The sequence below is a fragment of the Sylvia atricapilla genome, chromosome 1 (genome assembly GCF_009819655.1).
Source record: "Sylvia atricapilla isolate bSylAtr1 chromosome 1, bSylAtr1.pri, whole genome shotgun sequence".
NCBI lineage: Eukaryota > Metazoa > Chordata > Aves > Passeriformes > Sylviidae > Sylvia > Sylvia atricapilla.
Window position 1 is genome coordinate 131,421,397 of NC_089140.1, and position 18,306 is coordinate 131,439,702.

At 35.6% G+C, this 18,306-nt stretch overlaps 1 protein-coding gene across 1 annotated transcript in view; it reads left to right on the forward strand.

Annotated features, from left to right (window-relative positions):
* VPS13B (vacuolar protein sorting 13 homolog B) overlaps window positions 1-18,306 on the forward strand; it is a 429,788-nt gene that overhangs the window by 182,781 nt on the left and 228,701 nt on the right. Inside the window, exon 21 of the mRNA XM_066334019.1 lies at window positions 12,261-12,370. Coding sequence (XP_066190116.1) covers window positions 12,261-12,370 — 110 coding nt within the window. The remainder of the gene's footprint in view (window positions 1-12,260; window positions 12,371-18,306) is intronic.

Consider the following 18,306-nt stretch of genomic DNA (forward strand, 5'->3'; position numbering starts at 1 on the left):
AGTTAATAAAATGCAAATTTACTATAATTCAGAAAATTATTAGTTAGCCTCTCTTAAATTCACATGAGTGGGAAGATACCATTCATAAGTCTCAACACCATGTAAGATTGTGTATTTCAACTTAAAGGAAAATGAGGTTATTGTACTAGGTGTTTCAGTTTTTTGGATGCATCATGTTTAACATGAATCTTTATAAACGCTTATCTTAGCAGCTGACTTTAATTATATGTTCCAAATTCACAAACATAATGGTATTGAGAAGAATAGCTTCTTTGTCAACTAAATGATGATTTTGTAAAAATAGTAAATGTTTAATAACTATCTCCCTGTTTACTGCTGGTAGAAATGAACTGCACATACTTTGGCTTTGTTTGCAGCTTTGTGCGTTAATTTTTGATGTGAAAAAACAAAGTTACTTTTTCTGCTGGCTGTGTTGGAGGCTCACAGCATTGTTTGAAAAGGGAAAAGCAATTTTAATAACAAAATAGTTTGCAAATCTCGATATCTTTAAGGATATTGTGAACGTTGTCTTTCACTGATTTTTTTTAATGATACTTCATGAAATTTATACTGTACTGTGAAGATTTAAACATCACCTTTAACTAAATTCCTTGATTTTTTCCCTTTGTATGGACTTTAACGACATGTTTGTTGTCTGTCTGTTGGTGATCATGGTGACATTCATTATCTTATTGAGACAATTACCTCAGTAATTCAGAATTTTTATTACATTTACTTAGAAACCTTTATAAATTGAAAGATTATTTCAATTCATGAAAATAATTTTAAAATATTCCAAAAAGCCAGTCATAAAGGCAGGATGATAAACAGCCTCCTCCAGTATTACTTGTATTGGTGCTTTGTGTTGATTCCTTGCTTTTCTGATATTTTTAACATTAATTGCTTAATCTCTGTAAAAGAGCTGTGGTATGCTTTCCTCTGCCCAACTAAGAGTCTCCTTTAATCTCTACCTGCAACATTCATAGTGACCATCACCATTGTCTATAAAGTCTGAATTACTGTATATTTCTAGTAACATAAATACTAGTTTAGGAAATTACCAAATAATTAGAGAATATCTGATATAAATTCCTCATTGTAAATATGATGGTATTTTAGAAGGGGATAAAATTGATACCAGTAAAGGCACGATTTTGTATTTAATGTAGACATGACTGAATCTGGGATTAATAAATAATTGTCTATTTTTAGATTTTATTTACCAGAAGATTATACAAAGAAAAGCTGTTTATTCTCATGAGTTTACTAGTATCCCAGATGAACGTTAGAGAATTAACAGAAAAAACTGCAAGTGAGGAATCCAGATTGTGCTCTGTGCATTGAATATGCTCATAGGTAAATTTAATCAGAATTTAGAGGATTTCACAATATGCAGTAACAGCGCATTTTTTTCTTGGTATTTATGCTGTATGTGTGATTTTCAGTTAATAGTACCCTGTATATCTTGAGAAGGACCTCCAGTATGTCATGTAATTAACTTAAAATCTTCTTTCTGAAATCTTTTGAAACTACAATACATTCCCAAGACTTTCTGAAGATGGCTCCCCTGTTGTAGGTGTGAATAGAATTATTTACACATTTGAGATGCTAGTTTTGCCTGTTTGTGTCTTGGTACAACCATTTCAGTGTATATGGAGATGCTCATCTGTCCTCTCTCCTTTCTTACTTACAGGTTTCATAAGTTGATTAAGGCTTTTTGGTTTTACATGACAGGTGGAAGGCTATCAAAGTGGTACTGTAAATCTCAAATGATTTTTAATGAAATAGTGGCATTTCTTTCAAATTTGGAATTAAGTTAATATGATATTAATAAGTGCACCTCTAAAATGTAAGTGGCCTTATATATGTAAACTGAGTACACATTTGATGAAATATTTTTTTGATGGGTGTCTGCTGTAGTTCACAAATACTTTTGAAAGCATTGGCTATGCAGATAGCAACTGCAAAAAGGACCTGCAAAAAACCAGGATTGACTGTCTTTTAGAAAATTTGGCAATTTTATGTTCGTAGTGCCTAAGACTTGCATATCTTTCCCACCAAGTAACCAAGCACCACAACTTTCATATTTTTCAAAATTGTTGTTTGTTTTAAAGAAGACATCTGCTTTCAACTTGAGCCCTGTGTATCAAGATTCTGTTGGAGTGCACATATTAAGAAAAGGAAAAAAAGTTAATGGCTGAGCTGCCTGTGTAACTTTACCTGCCTTGCAGTGTCATGACTTCAGCAGTATAACACACTGTGGCTATTTTTATTCAGGCTTATTGTTTGGCATTTAAATGCTATTTATTTCAGCCTTGAATCACTGGTATAGAGCATGAAGTTTTAAGCAATAGAAAGGAATACATGAATTAATTAGGAGTTCCTGTTTAGAAGATATATATAGTTTTTCGTTCTCCTTTACTTATCTTACTGCTGCAGAAAAGCATAGCCTTATGCGGAATTTCTACTGTAAATCTTGCATGCTCTTCTAAGTTACTTTCATTTTCCTCAGCCTCTCCGCCTGTGGGTGCACTGTTTTTATTGAGCACCTCAGAATTTATGTGAAATCATCTATGTTTTATTTTGCCTCTGAGAAGCTATAATGTTTAAGAAAAAAGAAAACAGAAACCACAACTGCATATTATTCAAATTACTTTTAAAAGAAGGTACATGAGCCATCTACTGCTGAAAAGATTTTGGCTTTGTAACCTAAAGTGCATGACCAGTTGGTATCCATAGTCACAATACTACAAATGTTCAACTGCTAAAGAAGGATTGAAAATAGCTCCCTTGGTGCCCCGTTGCCATAGGGGAAGAATCCTGTTGCAATTCCCAAAAGCATACTGCAGTAAGAAATTGCAAAATATGGTTTTGGCAGATGATACTGAGGTGTTTATAAATGCAGAAGCTAAACTGTATTAAGAAACTTCTTGGCATTTTTCAGAGAATTTGCTGGTTTTAGTTTAAAATCCGTATTTTAAAAATCTATAACTGAATGTTCTATTGAAAATCACTTAGAAGATTTATTGGGGCATTACACATTTTAACTAGATCATTAGCTCCTAATCCTTTTAAAATATTGTGTCACAGTTGAAGAAAAGGTGTGGTAGCACTCTTCCAATCCAGTCATAGAGAGAGGAACAATGCAATTCTGGTTCCAGTGTGGTAGCATATATTGTGGTGCACAGTTAACTGCCTAAAGGTCATAGATATAATGATTTCTAAATTTAGTAAGCTTTGCTCTGCTGTTTTGCATAGTAGAAAACTTGAGAGAGATTATTGGGCATTCTCACGGCTTAGTTAGGAATAATGCATTCAGGTCATGACTGATATTATTCTTTGCATTAATAGAGGTGATGGTATGTGGTCCTCTCTTCCCTGCTGGCTCATGAGCGATATCAAGTATTTCAGCAAATATCTATTTCCCATGATTTCAGAGCCTTGGAGCATACCTCAGCTGCTTTCTGGCTATTGTATCTTACACACATACATAGTCTATATATAGAATGATTCTGTATGACTAATTCTGTCAAACCCAGCCTATTTAAGAGAGCTTTGAGACTTCCGCTCTGTCAAAATATTATTCCTCTTACTGACTTGCAAAAGGTCTTTTTTCCATTGACACGTGTTTTCTCAGTGGCTTGCCTCTCCATGGCATTTTGGCCTTCAGCTGAAGCTCTCTGCAGAAGTTTGGGTGGACTTTGGAGGGTTTTTTAATCAATTACTCTGCAGAATTGTCTACAGTGATTGCAACTTGTTTGTGGCAAATGTGGAGGCTGGTATCTTCACCAGTAAGGTCAGTGAAAACAGCCTGTAGAGTGCAGCTTCTGGTGGTACTTACAGAATTGTATTCACACTTATTCACACTTACAAGGCAGTGGTAAAAACATACAAATAATATTGCCTTTAGAAGAGGTTCTGACATTGTAGCTTTTCTCTGAGGTCCACATCCGGGTGATTTGGACCTGGAAGTTTTCAAAACCCATTTGCTTTGGAGCTGACTATAGTAAATGGGCAATAATTTAAAAATAAAGTAGTTTAACCAGTACGTGTGTACTTCTTTATTTCTGTGCTTTCTGCTCTGGGATTTGGAGAATGTACAATGCATTTGGCATGGAACATAGAGTGAATCAGGGAAGATAAATACTGAATTAGTGGTGTTGTGAAACAGAAATTTTCAGGTTTGAATGCTTAAAACTGACCCTTTTAGCTGACGGGAGCTGGATGCAGTGTTCTGTGTATCTGTGTACACAATGCATTTATGCAGTGGCATAGTTGATATTTGCTGTTTTATTGCTACCTACTGAATATTGATCTAATGCTTTTCAGAATAAACAGAAATGTTGTTTTCTTAGGCAAAGTAGTCAGCTCAGTTATCATTTACTTGTGAAGTTAAAATATGAGGCAGCAATACCAGTAGAAGTGTGTTTATCTGTATTGAATCAGGTGGGATATTTGGGAGTTCCTGGGTCAGCACTGTTCATGGTTACTCTGGATAACTCAGCAGAGCTGATCACCACGTTGATGTCCTGTAGTGGCTTGGGCAGCTCAAGTCGCTGCCGGGCACTGCCTTCTTCCATAGTGAAAATTACCATGTTTGCCTGTGACTATTTCTTTTCTCCTAAACAGTTTGTCCTACCTCAGACCAGTGGCAGGACTTAAGGACATGGAATAAGCTGAAGCAGGGGAGTTTTAGGTTGGATAGCAGGAAAATGTGGGCATGCAACAGGCTCCCCAGGGAAATGGTCACAGCACCAAGCCTGACAGAGTTCAAGAAGTGTCTGGACAACATTCTTACACACACGATGTGATTCTGTGCCAAGTTGAGGGTTGGATTTGAGGATCCTTTTGTCCCTTCCAGCTCAGCATCTTCTGTGATTTATCGCTATAATTTTCTCTTTTATCCCTTTGAGGTAGCCTAGTTTCTTTAAAAACCTGTGATTAAACAACTTGAGGAATTTGTGTAGGGAATTCCGGTAGACTACATAACTATATATGCTTTATACTTGTTGATTCTCTAGGAGAACGCCAGGTTTGAGCCATAGTATTTCTTACTTTAACTAGATTTTTCACCATTTTGCAGACTAGAATATCATCCAAAATAATATTAGAGATTAAATGGAAGAAATAATTTTTTTCCCCAACTCCTCTGATTTCTAGTTTCAGTTCATTAAATAAAGGATCTAGCAAAATTCTTGATAAATAAAAACATCCATATGATGATTTTGTTTTCTAATCTTATTGACGTCTGTTTTCAGTAGTTCCATTCCTTAGGATTACTGTATTTTACAAGTGACACTAAAAATCTTTGTAACACGAAAAAGTAGACACAACAGCCTTTAAAGTGGGACTGAGAAGATCTCAGGTAGAGCGAACAAAAAATTAGGAAATTGACTCATAATTTCTTCAGAGCTCCAAATACTTCTTTCTTTAATGGAATGTAGTCTCCTTTTGATCCGTTAGAGTAACTGTAAGTGGTACTGGTTCCATACAGAAAATGGAAAGAAACAGCCTTGATGTTGCAACATGTATCTGAATTCATTTTTCAGAGAGCTAAACAAGCTAAAATTCTCAGGCTTTTATTAGCCTTTTGAAAATCTGGTCAGGAGTGATCAAGTCTAAGTACTGAGAGTCAGACTGATGATCAGATTTATAATAGTGACTGTTAAATAGTTTTCTAGTGGGACTTTAGAAGTAAAAGAAAAAGGAGTAAGATTTTGATAGAAATCTTTATGAACTACTAGTTTGTGTTACTGAGTTTCTGAGTACCTGCTTTTGTAGCAATGTGTCCCTTAACAGCCTCCGCTTGGAGTCAGTTTGGGCCACCCTGCAGTGTCTGACTGGAAACACAGTTCCCGGAGTGACTCAGATGTTGTATTTCCCCACGTTCTTTTATGAATAAAGCAAAGTCTTCTATATACTTCATGTTTTTGAAAGCATTCAATTTTTTTTTTACTCGCTGACAATATGGTTTTGAAGTCCTTATAGTATATCCTTCCTTTCTGTCTGTTTAGTCCTTTCTGTCAGTTGAATTTAGAGTTCCTCATTTCCCTTTTATTTACAGAATAGTAAGTATGATGGTTAAATACATAAACAACCTAAAAGTGAGCAGGAGGAAAGGATACTTGAGTGAGATATTCTTGCAATAAAAACATAGAATTAATGAAGAGGTGCCATGCAGCTTGGCATAGGAATATTGTCATTGCCTTTTCATAGAGAGGATTCAGTAATCATTTAAATAAAGCTGACATTTCTGTATACTACAGCTGCCTACACGTTTTCTTTTCTTCTTGGTCTTTACTGCCTAGTAAACTGTTTCCCTGAACCCACATCACCATATTCTCAAAGGGAAATTAAAGTTTTGATCAAATTATTTTGGAAAAAAAGCAGCCTTTTAAGATAACTTCTTTTTTGTTTCAAAAACATGCAGCACACAAGTTAAATATGAATAATGCAGCATTTTTTTTTTAAACTTCCAACTCAGCATGTCACAAAATTTTTCCTCCATAAGAAAGACGAAATGATAAATGGACTAAGTTCCATTCTTAACATCAGAGATGATGTGAAATAACTGAAGGTTGTTGTCCATACCTTGATTTGATATGGCTTGCTGCAGATTGATTTGCAGAAATGTGACTTCTTGTACATTGAAAAATGAGGGCATACGTACAGCACTTCGTGTTAAATAGTGTATCCAGCAGTTTTGTTTTTGCCTCATTATGTTGCATCTTTGAGTATACTTCTAGGTCATAATTCTGTAATTCAGCATTTGTGATCATTTGAGTATGTATATTGATACAGACAGGATTTTTTTGTTTCTTTTAAAAGATGATGGTGACTTATCAGAACATTCGGTTGAAATTAGACCTGCCTGATTTAGGTATGAGTAACACAGGATGGACTTGTACATTGATTTTTTACTATTAGCTACAGTAAGCTAATATATATATATGCCACTTAGCTGGCATATAACTTTAACATCTGAATTCTGTCTGTGGGTCCTGCTGTGTGATTTAATAACTGCAGTTCTCTGCCTCAATTTCTCTATTTTTTAAAATAAAAGTAATGATGTTGACCCCCTTTTTTTAAATGGTTTTATGCTATAAACCTCAATAGGAGTTAGAAGGTCATGATAGCAGTAGAAGTATGTTCTTATTGAATGTTTCTGAATATCAAAGGCTTTTTTAATTAAAAAAAAAAAAAAAAAAAAAAGGTGTTAAAATCTTATGGTGTATGTATTCTTGGGCAAAGAATAACTTGTGTGAGGGAACTGTGTTGTTACAGACCGAAGCGCCTTAGTTAATGGGAAAGTGTTACTACTTCTGTTTTAGTGAAATATTCTAATATTGGTTTAAGCAGCTAAACTAATTGATCTCAGATTTATTTTAAGCACTTGGTGAATGTAAAACTCTATGCAAGTACAATAGACTTGAGGATTTTCTGAGATAAAATTGGGATAATGTTTGCATCTGTGGGTATTCAAGTCAACCTTGAACAGAGAGACATGCAGACATATACTTCAGTAGTTAGACAAAATTTATTAACTTACTGTAGCAGCTATAATGTAACAATAATTTTTCACAATCACGTAAACTTCGATGTGGCTTGAAGTATCCGTTTCCCTTGTCTGACTCAGCAGTTCAGGATGAAATGCAGGACAGTGTCTCTTAGATAAGCTGATTATTTTGCAAGACAGTTGTACTGGCTTTGTCCTTGATATTCCAAAGTAGACCAAAGTTGTATGATTAATTTTTATGCAGTGTAGCTGCAATTTCTAACTCTTCAGCTCTCGTTCTTTATTTTGGGATGTTACTGAAAATGGCTGTGGTGCCACAGGATAACTAATTGGTAAAGCCTGTTTGGAATGTGGGTAAGCGAGCTATACTGGCAGTAAGCAGAGTAGTAAAGAGGAGTCTTTTTCCCTTAGTTGACTCCCAGGCTAAAGTTAAACAGATTTCCACACTTAGGGATTTACAATGCATCTGCTTTGAGTCAGCCAGCAGAAATACACTTTTATAAAATAGAACCCTTCACTTGGGTGTAATATGCAGAGCTGTGTTTTTTTATGGTATGTCTTAGTAAAAATCCCCTTCAAAACAGTAATTTAGAAAAAAGTTTTAAAAAAATATTTTTTTTCCCAGGTATCATTTAAAATAATTGGATACTAAACTAATGATGCTAACTCAACCTGTTAGCATCTATGTATCATTCATGTGTGTGTCCTGAGACATCTAGGAGTCATGAGTGCTCAATGCTAAAATAATTTGTGGTGCAGTTTATATAGCAAGATGGTGTAATATTTTTTAAGTTAGTTACTGAAAATATACTTATCAGAATTAGTTTTTATTGTAAGTCATTCCATTTGTTCGTATTTGTGATCCCTCCCTTGTAGTAAATGTGCATCAATTCAAACTTCAGTTTAGTGTAAAGGTTTTTCAGTTAATTTTACTGGAAATAACATTAAGGTGTGTTTGGATACTGCATGCACATAGAGCAGAATTTGGAAAAAGTTCTGCTAGGCTGGTCCTTTATTTTTGCAAAAATTCATTTTCAGGTGCATAAATCACAAGATTATTTGTATCTTCTTCCTAGTAATTTTTTCTCCAGGTTGTTGGGAGAAACAGTAATGCAGTTTACTCGTTCACAAGGTTTGTGCATCTCCTAAAAGTGTTTTTTTTGCCAAGGGTTGCCACCTCCCTTCTCCTTTCCAAAGTGCTCATTCACTTCCACATTCTTCTTTCACTGTCCTGCTTCCTTCAATCTTTTCTTGTGTCTCTGATATTTGAGGCTCTTTCCTGTCCTGATGAGTGAACATTCCTCAGCTCCACAACTCTACTGTTAGACTCTGCCATATTTCATCCATCCTGCCTTTCCCTCTGGCCTGAGTTCTTTGCAGCTGTGTCCCCAGGATGGGTGTCCTCTTCCACCTCACCAGAAGTGAATCACATTCCCTTTTCCCCCACTTTTTCCCCCCGAGTTTCTATGGGGAGAGCCCCAGGCTCATGACCGCTCTCCTCCCTGCTTCTCCCGCAGCCTGTGCTCAGCACTCCAAGTGGGAGGAGGCGGCAGCGGGGCCAACCCAAGCGGGAGGCTGCAGTTATCTTCTGCAGGCCCCTGTCCCTTGGGAAGAAAAGTGCTGTTGTTGCAGCTGTCATCATCCAAGGGGACTTGTCAGGAAGCTCATCCACAGGATGAGAGTGCCAAGCGTTGCTGTGCTCTGCTGCCTTCTGTTCATCATCCTCCTCTGCCTGACTTCAGCTTCCCCTTCTTCTATTCCTTCAGGAGAGAGTGGGAATTTGTGAAGGAAGGAAACTATTTGCCCAAGCTGAGCCTGGCAAATGACACCATGACTCAGGAAATTCTCGAACATTAAAGATTACACGGTGTTGGGTCCAATTCTTATTTTTCAAATCTATTACTAGATAGATGTAATAGATAACTCAGGCCAGAACTGAGATCTGGAAAGGAAACCCTAGTATGCTGTGGGACTAAGGTCTGATTTTTTTTCTGAAATGCAAATTTAATTAAAAAGAGAAAAGGGGAGGGGAAGAAACCAAAGTTCTCCACAATCTTAATGAAATCCAGGGAAATTGAGCATTGCATTTTGATGGAGACAGAATAGCAATTAATGTTTTTTTAAAAGCATGTGAGGAGTCTGCTGCAAACTTCGAGGTTGATCCTCAAATCAGTGACAGCTTCCTTAAAAATTGGGAAGAATTCTTATTTCTTGGCATGCAAACAGGAGGTAAATCTGAGAAACTTTTTTTACTAGATAATGATTTTGAAGAAAGCTGTTACACAGAAAACAACTTTACATAGGTGATTAAACTGCCCTTAAATATAGTAGCTGAGTAGCAAACGCAGCAGTACATTTTAGTAATTTAGTGTGACTGCTAGGAAGCCAGTTACCTGACCATCAAATTGGAAGGCAAATAATGTAAATGCTTATCTGAGTACTTCTAACAGGGTTTTTTTGTTTGCTTGTTTTGTTTTATTTTTTTAATATCATAGGCACAAGCTATCGAATGTCAACTAGAAAAATGTTTTCTATTGGTGCTGCCTTACTGTAGAATTTTATGGCATTGTGCTAGTGTTGACTTAATTGAAAGGAGAGTTTCAGTTCAAAGGTTGACTTAACTGTATTGAACTTCATAGTTGCAGCTATTTCTTCCAGTAATCAAGAAACTATGTTAAGTTACTAGAATGATGTGCTACAGTAACACCGTATTTTTCTTTTCAGGAGTCTGCTAGAAATGTGGCACTTTCTGTTGACTTTGCCTGTAGGCTGCCTTTATGCTGCACTCACTGGGAGGTCTGTCTCCCAGTTTTCCTATCACAAGGATATTAAACCTTTCATTAAGTATTGCTGACTAAAGGCGCTTCTCTTAAAGGTGCAGGATTCTTTTACGTTGGCATATAAATATGTTATAGAAGATAATGATTGCAGCATATATTTTATCAATCCTCTGTTACATTTTGCTTCCTTTTTCTAGTTTCCTGCACATCCTGCCACAAGGCATTCACTGCTCTTACTTGCATGTTACCCCTTTATGCTTGACACTGGATTTTCCTTTAACTGCAGATTTATTTCTAAGGTTTATTGCTGACATTTAAAGCCTTCAGCTCATATGGACTAGTCTGTGTATAGGAGTCCCTCACAGTGTGTGTTCCAACTCCAAGGCTGGCCTAGGCAGATGATTTATCTTTGTGTATTTCTTGACTGCCATTTTCCCATTGTGCTCATCAGGCTTTGCTTGTGTCACCCCAGGTTGGTGGGTCTTCTGCCATTTGGAATTCAGCTGGTTTTAAAATTCTGTTATATACAATAAACTCATAACTTATATTTTTTTAATTAATTTCCCATTTATGGTTTTGCTGATGTGTCTTTTGAGGCACATGTTTTTACTGTTTTTTGGAAAGTACATTCAATTGTGTGTCAAGCTTTCTGAATGTATTTGAATTTATTATTAAATTCAGATTGCTTCATAATTACATTGTATACCACAGAGTAAATGTAGTATATATTGCTTTAGGAACTATGATTCTTGGTATTATAGAACTACTGTAATACTGTGGAATTTGGTGCTGGGATCTTCTGGTAACTAGGATTTCTGTTTTAAATTTATTTTGTTATTTATTTCTTTATTTCATGTATTAATTTGTAGTAAAATTGCAAAGCTTATGTGAAAATATAACTGCCTACTACTATTTGCTACACATTTTCAGATAGTTGATATCTGTATATTCCATTAAGCCATTTGCTTCTGAATTGTACAGATCTGTAATTATGTTCTGCTGCAATAGATACATTACCTGTACTATTAGAAAAAAAGCCTCACCAATGTATGGTTAGATTTTTAATAGAGATTAAATGGAGATAGTGCTTAATAAATGGGGTTTTAGTGTGCATGGTTTGATGTATATGCTAACATTTGTGGGTACTGACATAGTTTTTCTCCTATTTTGAGCCTTAACATTTTCCATGTAAGGTTTTCTTCACAAACATAAGAAAACTAGAAGTTTATTTTTAAGAAGTAAAATTGTCTGTTGACTATCTGTTGCCCTGTCTTGTAATCCTAGGTCCTAGAAAGTGAGATGTAAAGAAAATAAGATATATTGTAAGGCTTAGGAAAATCATAAGAGCTCACAATATGGAAGCTGCCAGTGTTGTCAGTTAAAAATTTTGCCTTACTTTGCCTAACTCGTCCTCTAAAGAATATTCATGACCGTATTTACATGAAAAATGTTTGTCCTGAGCTTTGGGTAGAGCTAGTGTAAAGTAGGCCTGTCTTTAGTGAAAGAATTCATTGTCCTAGACAATGGGGGTTTTTAATTTGAGGTTGTGGGGAGTCATGAATTATATCCTTCCCTTTCTGTCAAGGGTCTTATTGATTTATTCTTTGCAGAGGGTTAATGTTGGCTAAAAATCTGAGGAAAGGTGTTGTGTGTGTTCGGTTACATAAGCAATTTTGTGAAAACAAGCATTTTTCTTGACAAAAAGTTGTAATAGGTACAATCATAATGCAAGTTGCTGCATTTTTTTATGTGTGCATATCCCTAACACCAGTAATGCTGGCAAGTTTCTCACTTTGAATATGCTATTGAAGTTTATGCTTTAAGTATTATTATTTATTATGTATGTAGTCGAAGCCTAACAAAAGTCTGCATTAAAGATGATTTGTGTACAAGAAAACTGCATACATATAAGGAGATTCTTGAGCAGGCAGTTTACATTTTTTTCTCTTTTCTGTGGTGTGCAGGTGCTGTTCTCTTGTCCAGTGTACAAGGATTAGCAATTAATGTCGATCCAGTCCTGTATACGTGGCTTGTCTACCAACCTCAAAAACGAGTTAATAGACACATTCAGCAGGTATGTATTTTCATAGGAAAAGGGATGGGGAGAGGGGAAGCTTTCACTTCTGTGTGTGCCAGTAGTGCATTTTTCTAAGTATTCGTAGTTTGTTTCTGCTTCCTTGTAGTTTGTTTGTACTGTTGATCTTACTTTGAATTATTTAAAATGTTAAGTTGGCATATTAAAATTTTAATTTCACAATTTTTTTATTTTTAATTAAAAGAACAGAGAAGGTGTGTTTGTGATCACCTTCTTGGATCATTATTTTGCAACTAATTTCAGCTACTGAGACCTCTATAAGCCTTGAGTCTGAATAGTACATCGTATTTTAAAATTTTGGATGGTCTATCAAACAACTGCATAATTGGTTAGAAAAGTCAGGACTCTTACTAAACCCCATTTTAATAGATGAACCCTACAGTTCATAACTTGACAGGAGTGGACACTGTAGCAGATTCTGTCTATCACATCAAAATACGTATTTGCAGAGGATGTGCCTGATAAAGATAGAAGAAGCCAAGGTTGTGGGTCTGTGTGGTGCAATGGTTTCCTTGACATGTTCTTAACCCTAATTTTCATGCCACGTATTCCTGACCTGAAAAGAACGCTGGTTTAGCCTTATACTGAACTTACTTATAACTGTTGTTTGGCAGAATTTCCTAGAACTTAGGTTTGCTGTAATTGATCCAGCTGGTGGTTTGTGTCACCAGTGATGGCCTGTCTCACTTACAAGTAGTCGGTTATTAAGCAATTTTACAAATGTGAAATTCTTTCAATATTAGTCTCATAACTGTAGAACGCTGCACATCAGAGAAGTTTTATTCTGGGCCCCTGAAGTGGGAGGATAAACATGACTTGGAAACATTTGTTTCTTGTGTCCAAATTATTATGTTAGGTAGTAATTGTCAAACAGTAATTTGAGTCCCATTAAGCTCATTCTGCATCTGAAAAACTTCACTGTCACAGTGAAGCTTTATTATTGTTTTAATGAATTTACTCAGTTTTTAAATGTATTGAGTTATTATACATTCTTGTGTCATAACTGCAGCACCACAATATTTCCTGGTCTATGTCTTTTGCAAAACAAACCATGTATCTACTTTTTACTGTTCCGTAGCCTTCCAAAATGTAATCAATCCTGTTTATCCTGCTTATTTCAAATGTTTGTATAAAAGTCTGTCTTTAACATCAGTGTATTCAATCAGTTAGTCAGTGCTTTCTCTTTTGATACTGGGTGACTAGGTTAGGAAACTACATTAGGAAAGTACAAGTGACTACATTAGGAAACTTGTTTGTCCCTGTTTTTGATCATCAGTGGCAAAATTTTTAGCCAAATTTTGTTTATTTTGTAACTCGTGTCATTACCTCATACAGCCTTCAAAATTTTGTCATCATCTATTTGAGATTAAAATTACTGTATCACAATTCTAATGTTATTAGCATTTAAAATGTCTTAGCAATTTGAACTTATTTAAAATATGTTAATATTTATAAACTCAACTGTCAATGTCATAACATTTTCATCGTTAACATGACACTGGTAATGGATGCATGTAATAATGCAAATTAAAGTGTCTGTAGCAGTCATGAAGAAATTTTATTTGAAAAGTATACCTGTAATAAATTATATCTAACCACAGACTTTTTTCTTTATGTAATGCTGTAATTATCCTAGAATAATGATTCTAGTCAAAGTTAGGCCTTGTGCCTTCTGTTTTGGAAAACTTCAGCTCGTTACCATAGTTCAGTATAACCAAACAAAAATGCTCTATAAAATGTTCCTGATTTTTGAACATTAAACAGCCATAAGATACAATGCTTTCAAGCAAGGGTTATGGTCAAAATGTTATTGATTGGTAAAGCTTTTATCTTTCTCTATTCTGTCAGTCTTATACAATTGCAACAGGAAAAAAAAAAAGAATTTTTTTTTAGAACTTCTTTGTGTGATTCAGAGATCTTAAATATTAAGATATTTTAAGTTTTAATGTCTACTTAATACAATGCTTTTGCTCTGTCATTTTGAATAAGTCAGTTGTGCCTTCTATCTGAAAACACCAAGCCAGAAAACCTTTCAGTAAATTTGGCCCTGTATACACATAATGTTAGCACACAATAAATGAAAAGTTAAATGAAAGTATTGATTTATTTCAGTACAACTATAGTCATGTAAACTTGTGCTTCCATACAGGATGGGGCTGGGATTGTCTGGATCCCCAAAGGGATGTGAGACCAATACATATGAACTTCTTGTTTGCCTTTTAACTATTTTTCTGTGAGTTTAGGTTTAGGTTTATAATGCCAAATTGGTAGTACATGTATTTTATATCTGCTGAAATATTCACCATGTCTGTTGTAACTGAAAGCATGGCAAGTTAGAAATACAGAACATAATAAGCTGCATTTTTACAAAACTCATAACATTTCAATGTCTCTTTGGCCTCACTGACATTTTATTCAGCTGGAGCAGAACAGTGACTGACTGCTGTGCTGGGGTGTGGGGATGCAGCCCAGTGAGGATCAACCCTCTTCATTTATTACTGTGGGACTATTGCTAGACAAAGCTCTCTTGGCGTCTTGCTGCCTTAAAACTTCTGCTTTCAGAGGCCCTTGAAACTGCTGATGGAGTGCTTTCATCAGGTGGTGAAAACAAAGGATTTCTTGGCTGACCTCAGTCCATCACATAAGTTTGATTGCAGCTAGTCAGTTATCAGTCTTTTGTCTCAGTAGAACACTTTGCCAATACCTGAAGTGCCTACCTGAAGCAGTCACAGAATTTCATCTGAGTTAGCAAGTTCACCTGCCGGGAAAGAAGGTGGTTTTGTGCACCCCAGAGGTTAAGCAAGTCTTCTTATTTAGCAGTTAGTTTTAATTAATGCAATTTTATTCATTCATTTTATTTTAACTGGGAACTAAGTCTAATGCCTTGCTTTGTTTGAACTCTGAAACAATTTATGTATTAGTAATCTTAGAAATCAAAACAGTTAAATGTAACTCAGTGGTCAAGCAGTGATTGCATTTTCATGTCATTAGGACTTGTTGCAAGGTAGACAGGGTGGATTCTCCTTGCTGTCACAGCTCATTCTGGTGCAGTTCAAACAGTCTTGTAAGTAAATGTAAATAGTCTTCTTAGAGCCAGATAGTGATTGCATGAGAGTGATCTTAGGTGTTCGAGAAACACCGTGTATTGAGCAGAAATGCCATCTGTCCCCAGTCCAAGGCCTTTGTTGATCTTTCATCCTGCTTGCTGGTTGCAAGCTACTGCACATTGGTCTGTGAACATGCAGCATCCGCCGTGTGGCATAACAGGGTTTAGTACCATCTCAAAGACATCAACTCATGTCTGGGCTCAAGCTTTTGAATCTGACATTTCACAAGCCAGTGATAATGTTTAGGTTCCTATCTTGGAATATTCTTTTGCCTTTGGTTTGTTACCAGGGAGATGACTGTATAGGCATTCCTTGAAGGAAAGTTATTTGTCTGCTCAGTTGTTCAAGTTTTCTGCAAAAGTAATTTCTCATGCTCCCAGATCTGCCTACAGTATCTTCAGCCTCACATTTGTGGGAAAATGTAATTCAGAAATAAAATATTTAATTACAAAAAATCTCAAGGAAAATTAAATGTTAAATCACCTATGGCAAATTAGTCCTACTCATAGACAATTTATATTTTAGGTTTAGTTAGTTGGCATGTCTCCACATAAATCAGGAAATACTTGGCCTGTTGTATTTTTGGCAAGCTGGTTTTTAGCTATTATTTTCCCGAGCCTTTCTCTGATTTTAGATCTTTATCATTTCCAAAGTCACGTTGACCACATAGTATGAAGTTTTTAAAAAAAGAAAATTGGTATCTTTTCATCTCTTTGCATGCTTAAATGGAATATATGTGTGTGTGTTGTGTACACATACTTAACATGGTATGTAATGTGTCAGATTATTTGTGCCAACAAAAATTAAATTTAGAAGAAGATTGCTTTTCTGTAGTTTTTCAGCCACTGCTTAAAAACCTAATTCTAATAATTACATTTGAAAAGTAGTAATCTTTCTTACTTTGAATTCTGTGAATTGTTATTATTTTAGTATTCCCTATATAATTGCCACAAAACATTATTGCATTGATAAAACTGTCAGTATTCTGGAACAGAATCTGATTTTGACTTTGTGTCAACGAAACAGTCTTTTATAAAGGCTGCTGTAGTTCCAGAACTTTGTCACATGTGCTTTATCTTCTATAACACTACCAATTAGTAACCATAAAGCTTAATCCCAAGTAGGTGTATTTAAGCTTTACTACATCCTATTTTACAGATGGCTTTTTGGATTCTTGTGATGAAATGCTTATGATAACACTAGCCTGCAATGTCTCCTTTCCCATCAGATTCATCTTCTCCTACAGCTGTGGGGCTCTTGTCATCTGCTCTTTCCCAAGCCACAATTTCCTCATCAGTTTGTGGCTAAACCCCAAATCTTGATGATCCTTTTCCATCTAGTTCAACGCTGATCTTTCATCTGCTGGATTCTTTTAACCAGAAATCTTTTGCCAAAAACCTGACAAGATTGTACTGGGCGTCAGCAGCAGCAACATCAGGCTTGATTTCAGTGAGCAAAGATAAAACAGCTGTTTCATTGTCCAGATCAGCACTCAATATTTGGTCGTAATTTTTTCCAGCTTTATCTGGCTGTGATAGCCTTGATGTTTTTCACTTTTTGACTAGTAGTGTAACTTATTATATTTTGCTGATCCGTTTCTTCAGTGGTTCAGAGATAGATACAGCTTCTTCAGGCAGTATTTCCATCCTATTGTCTTTTGTACTGTCCTGTGTTGTCTGCATTCATTCTTCAGAAATTTTTGCTTCACTTTGGCAAGTCACTGTTCTTGCAATGAATGTTACATCCAGAATTGCCAAATCATGGCTCAACAGTTGCTGTCATGAGAAAGATGCAGGTGGCTATGCCTTATGAAAGTTCTATCAGATAAATAGCAAGATTTTGAAAATAAGTGATGTAAAATGTCTGATGAAAGTTTACAAGACTTCAGATCTTCTCCCTGTATGCAAGTGGGAAGTATTTCTGTGGTGTAAAGGGCATCTTTTCAAAGCTGATGGGGATTTTTTGTTGTTGTTATAACTAGAGATACCGGTATGCCAAGGTGGCATGTGTTGTTATAACTAGAGGGTTTGCCAAGGTGGCATGTTACTGTTTTCCAAAAAACATTCTTAGTGCTTTTGGAGGCAAAGCTAATGACTGTACATTCAGAGGGAGGGGAAGAGAGATGAGAATTCCGTTTGTCATTGAAATTAACATTTTTCTATTAGCTGTGCATAGCACTGGATATATAAATTGATTGTTTTCACTGGAGTAGGATTAAACAGTTGATTGTCTTATTTTAATTTACTTTTATAGTGGAAAATGGTGAAGGCATTTGGAAGCCGTTCTCCTTCATTTCAATGATTTTTCTGTTTGTTTTGGGGTTTTGTATGTGTGCACATATTGCACACTGCTTGATCCAGTGATCTGTTTTCTATTGGAGAAAATTTACAAGCACATTGCCCGCCTCACACGAATTTGTTTCCCACAGAGATTCCTAATGCAATGTGTGAGGTTTCTCATTATGCAGTTATATGGATTACATTTTCACTCCAACACGAACAAAATTAAATTACACAAAAATTAAGATGCGTGTAATCCTAATGTCTGATCTTTAGAAAAAAACTTTGTCGTCTTTAAATGATAACCGTCTGCAAAATCAGTGGTAGAAATATTCTGCTTTTGTCAACTGGGATGCATCTACAATTTACATAGCAGCTGATGTTACAGCAAAATATTAAGAACCAACTGTATAGCAACGTTGAGAATCAAATTGTTTTTAATAATTTTGTCTTTTCTTTCTTGCATTAATAAAAACGTAACAACAAAGCCAATAGACTATTCATTTGTTCCAGAATCCATGTGGATTAA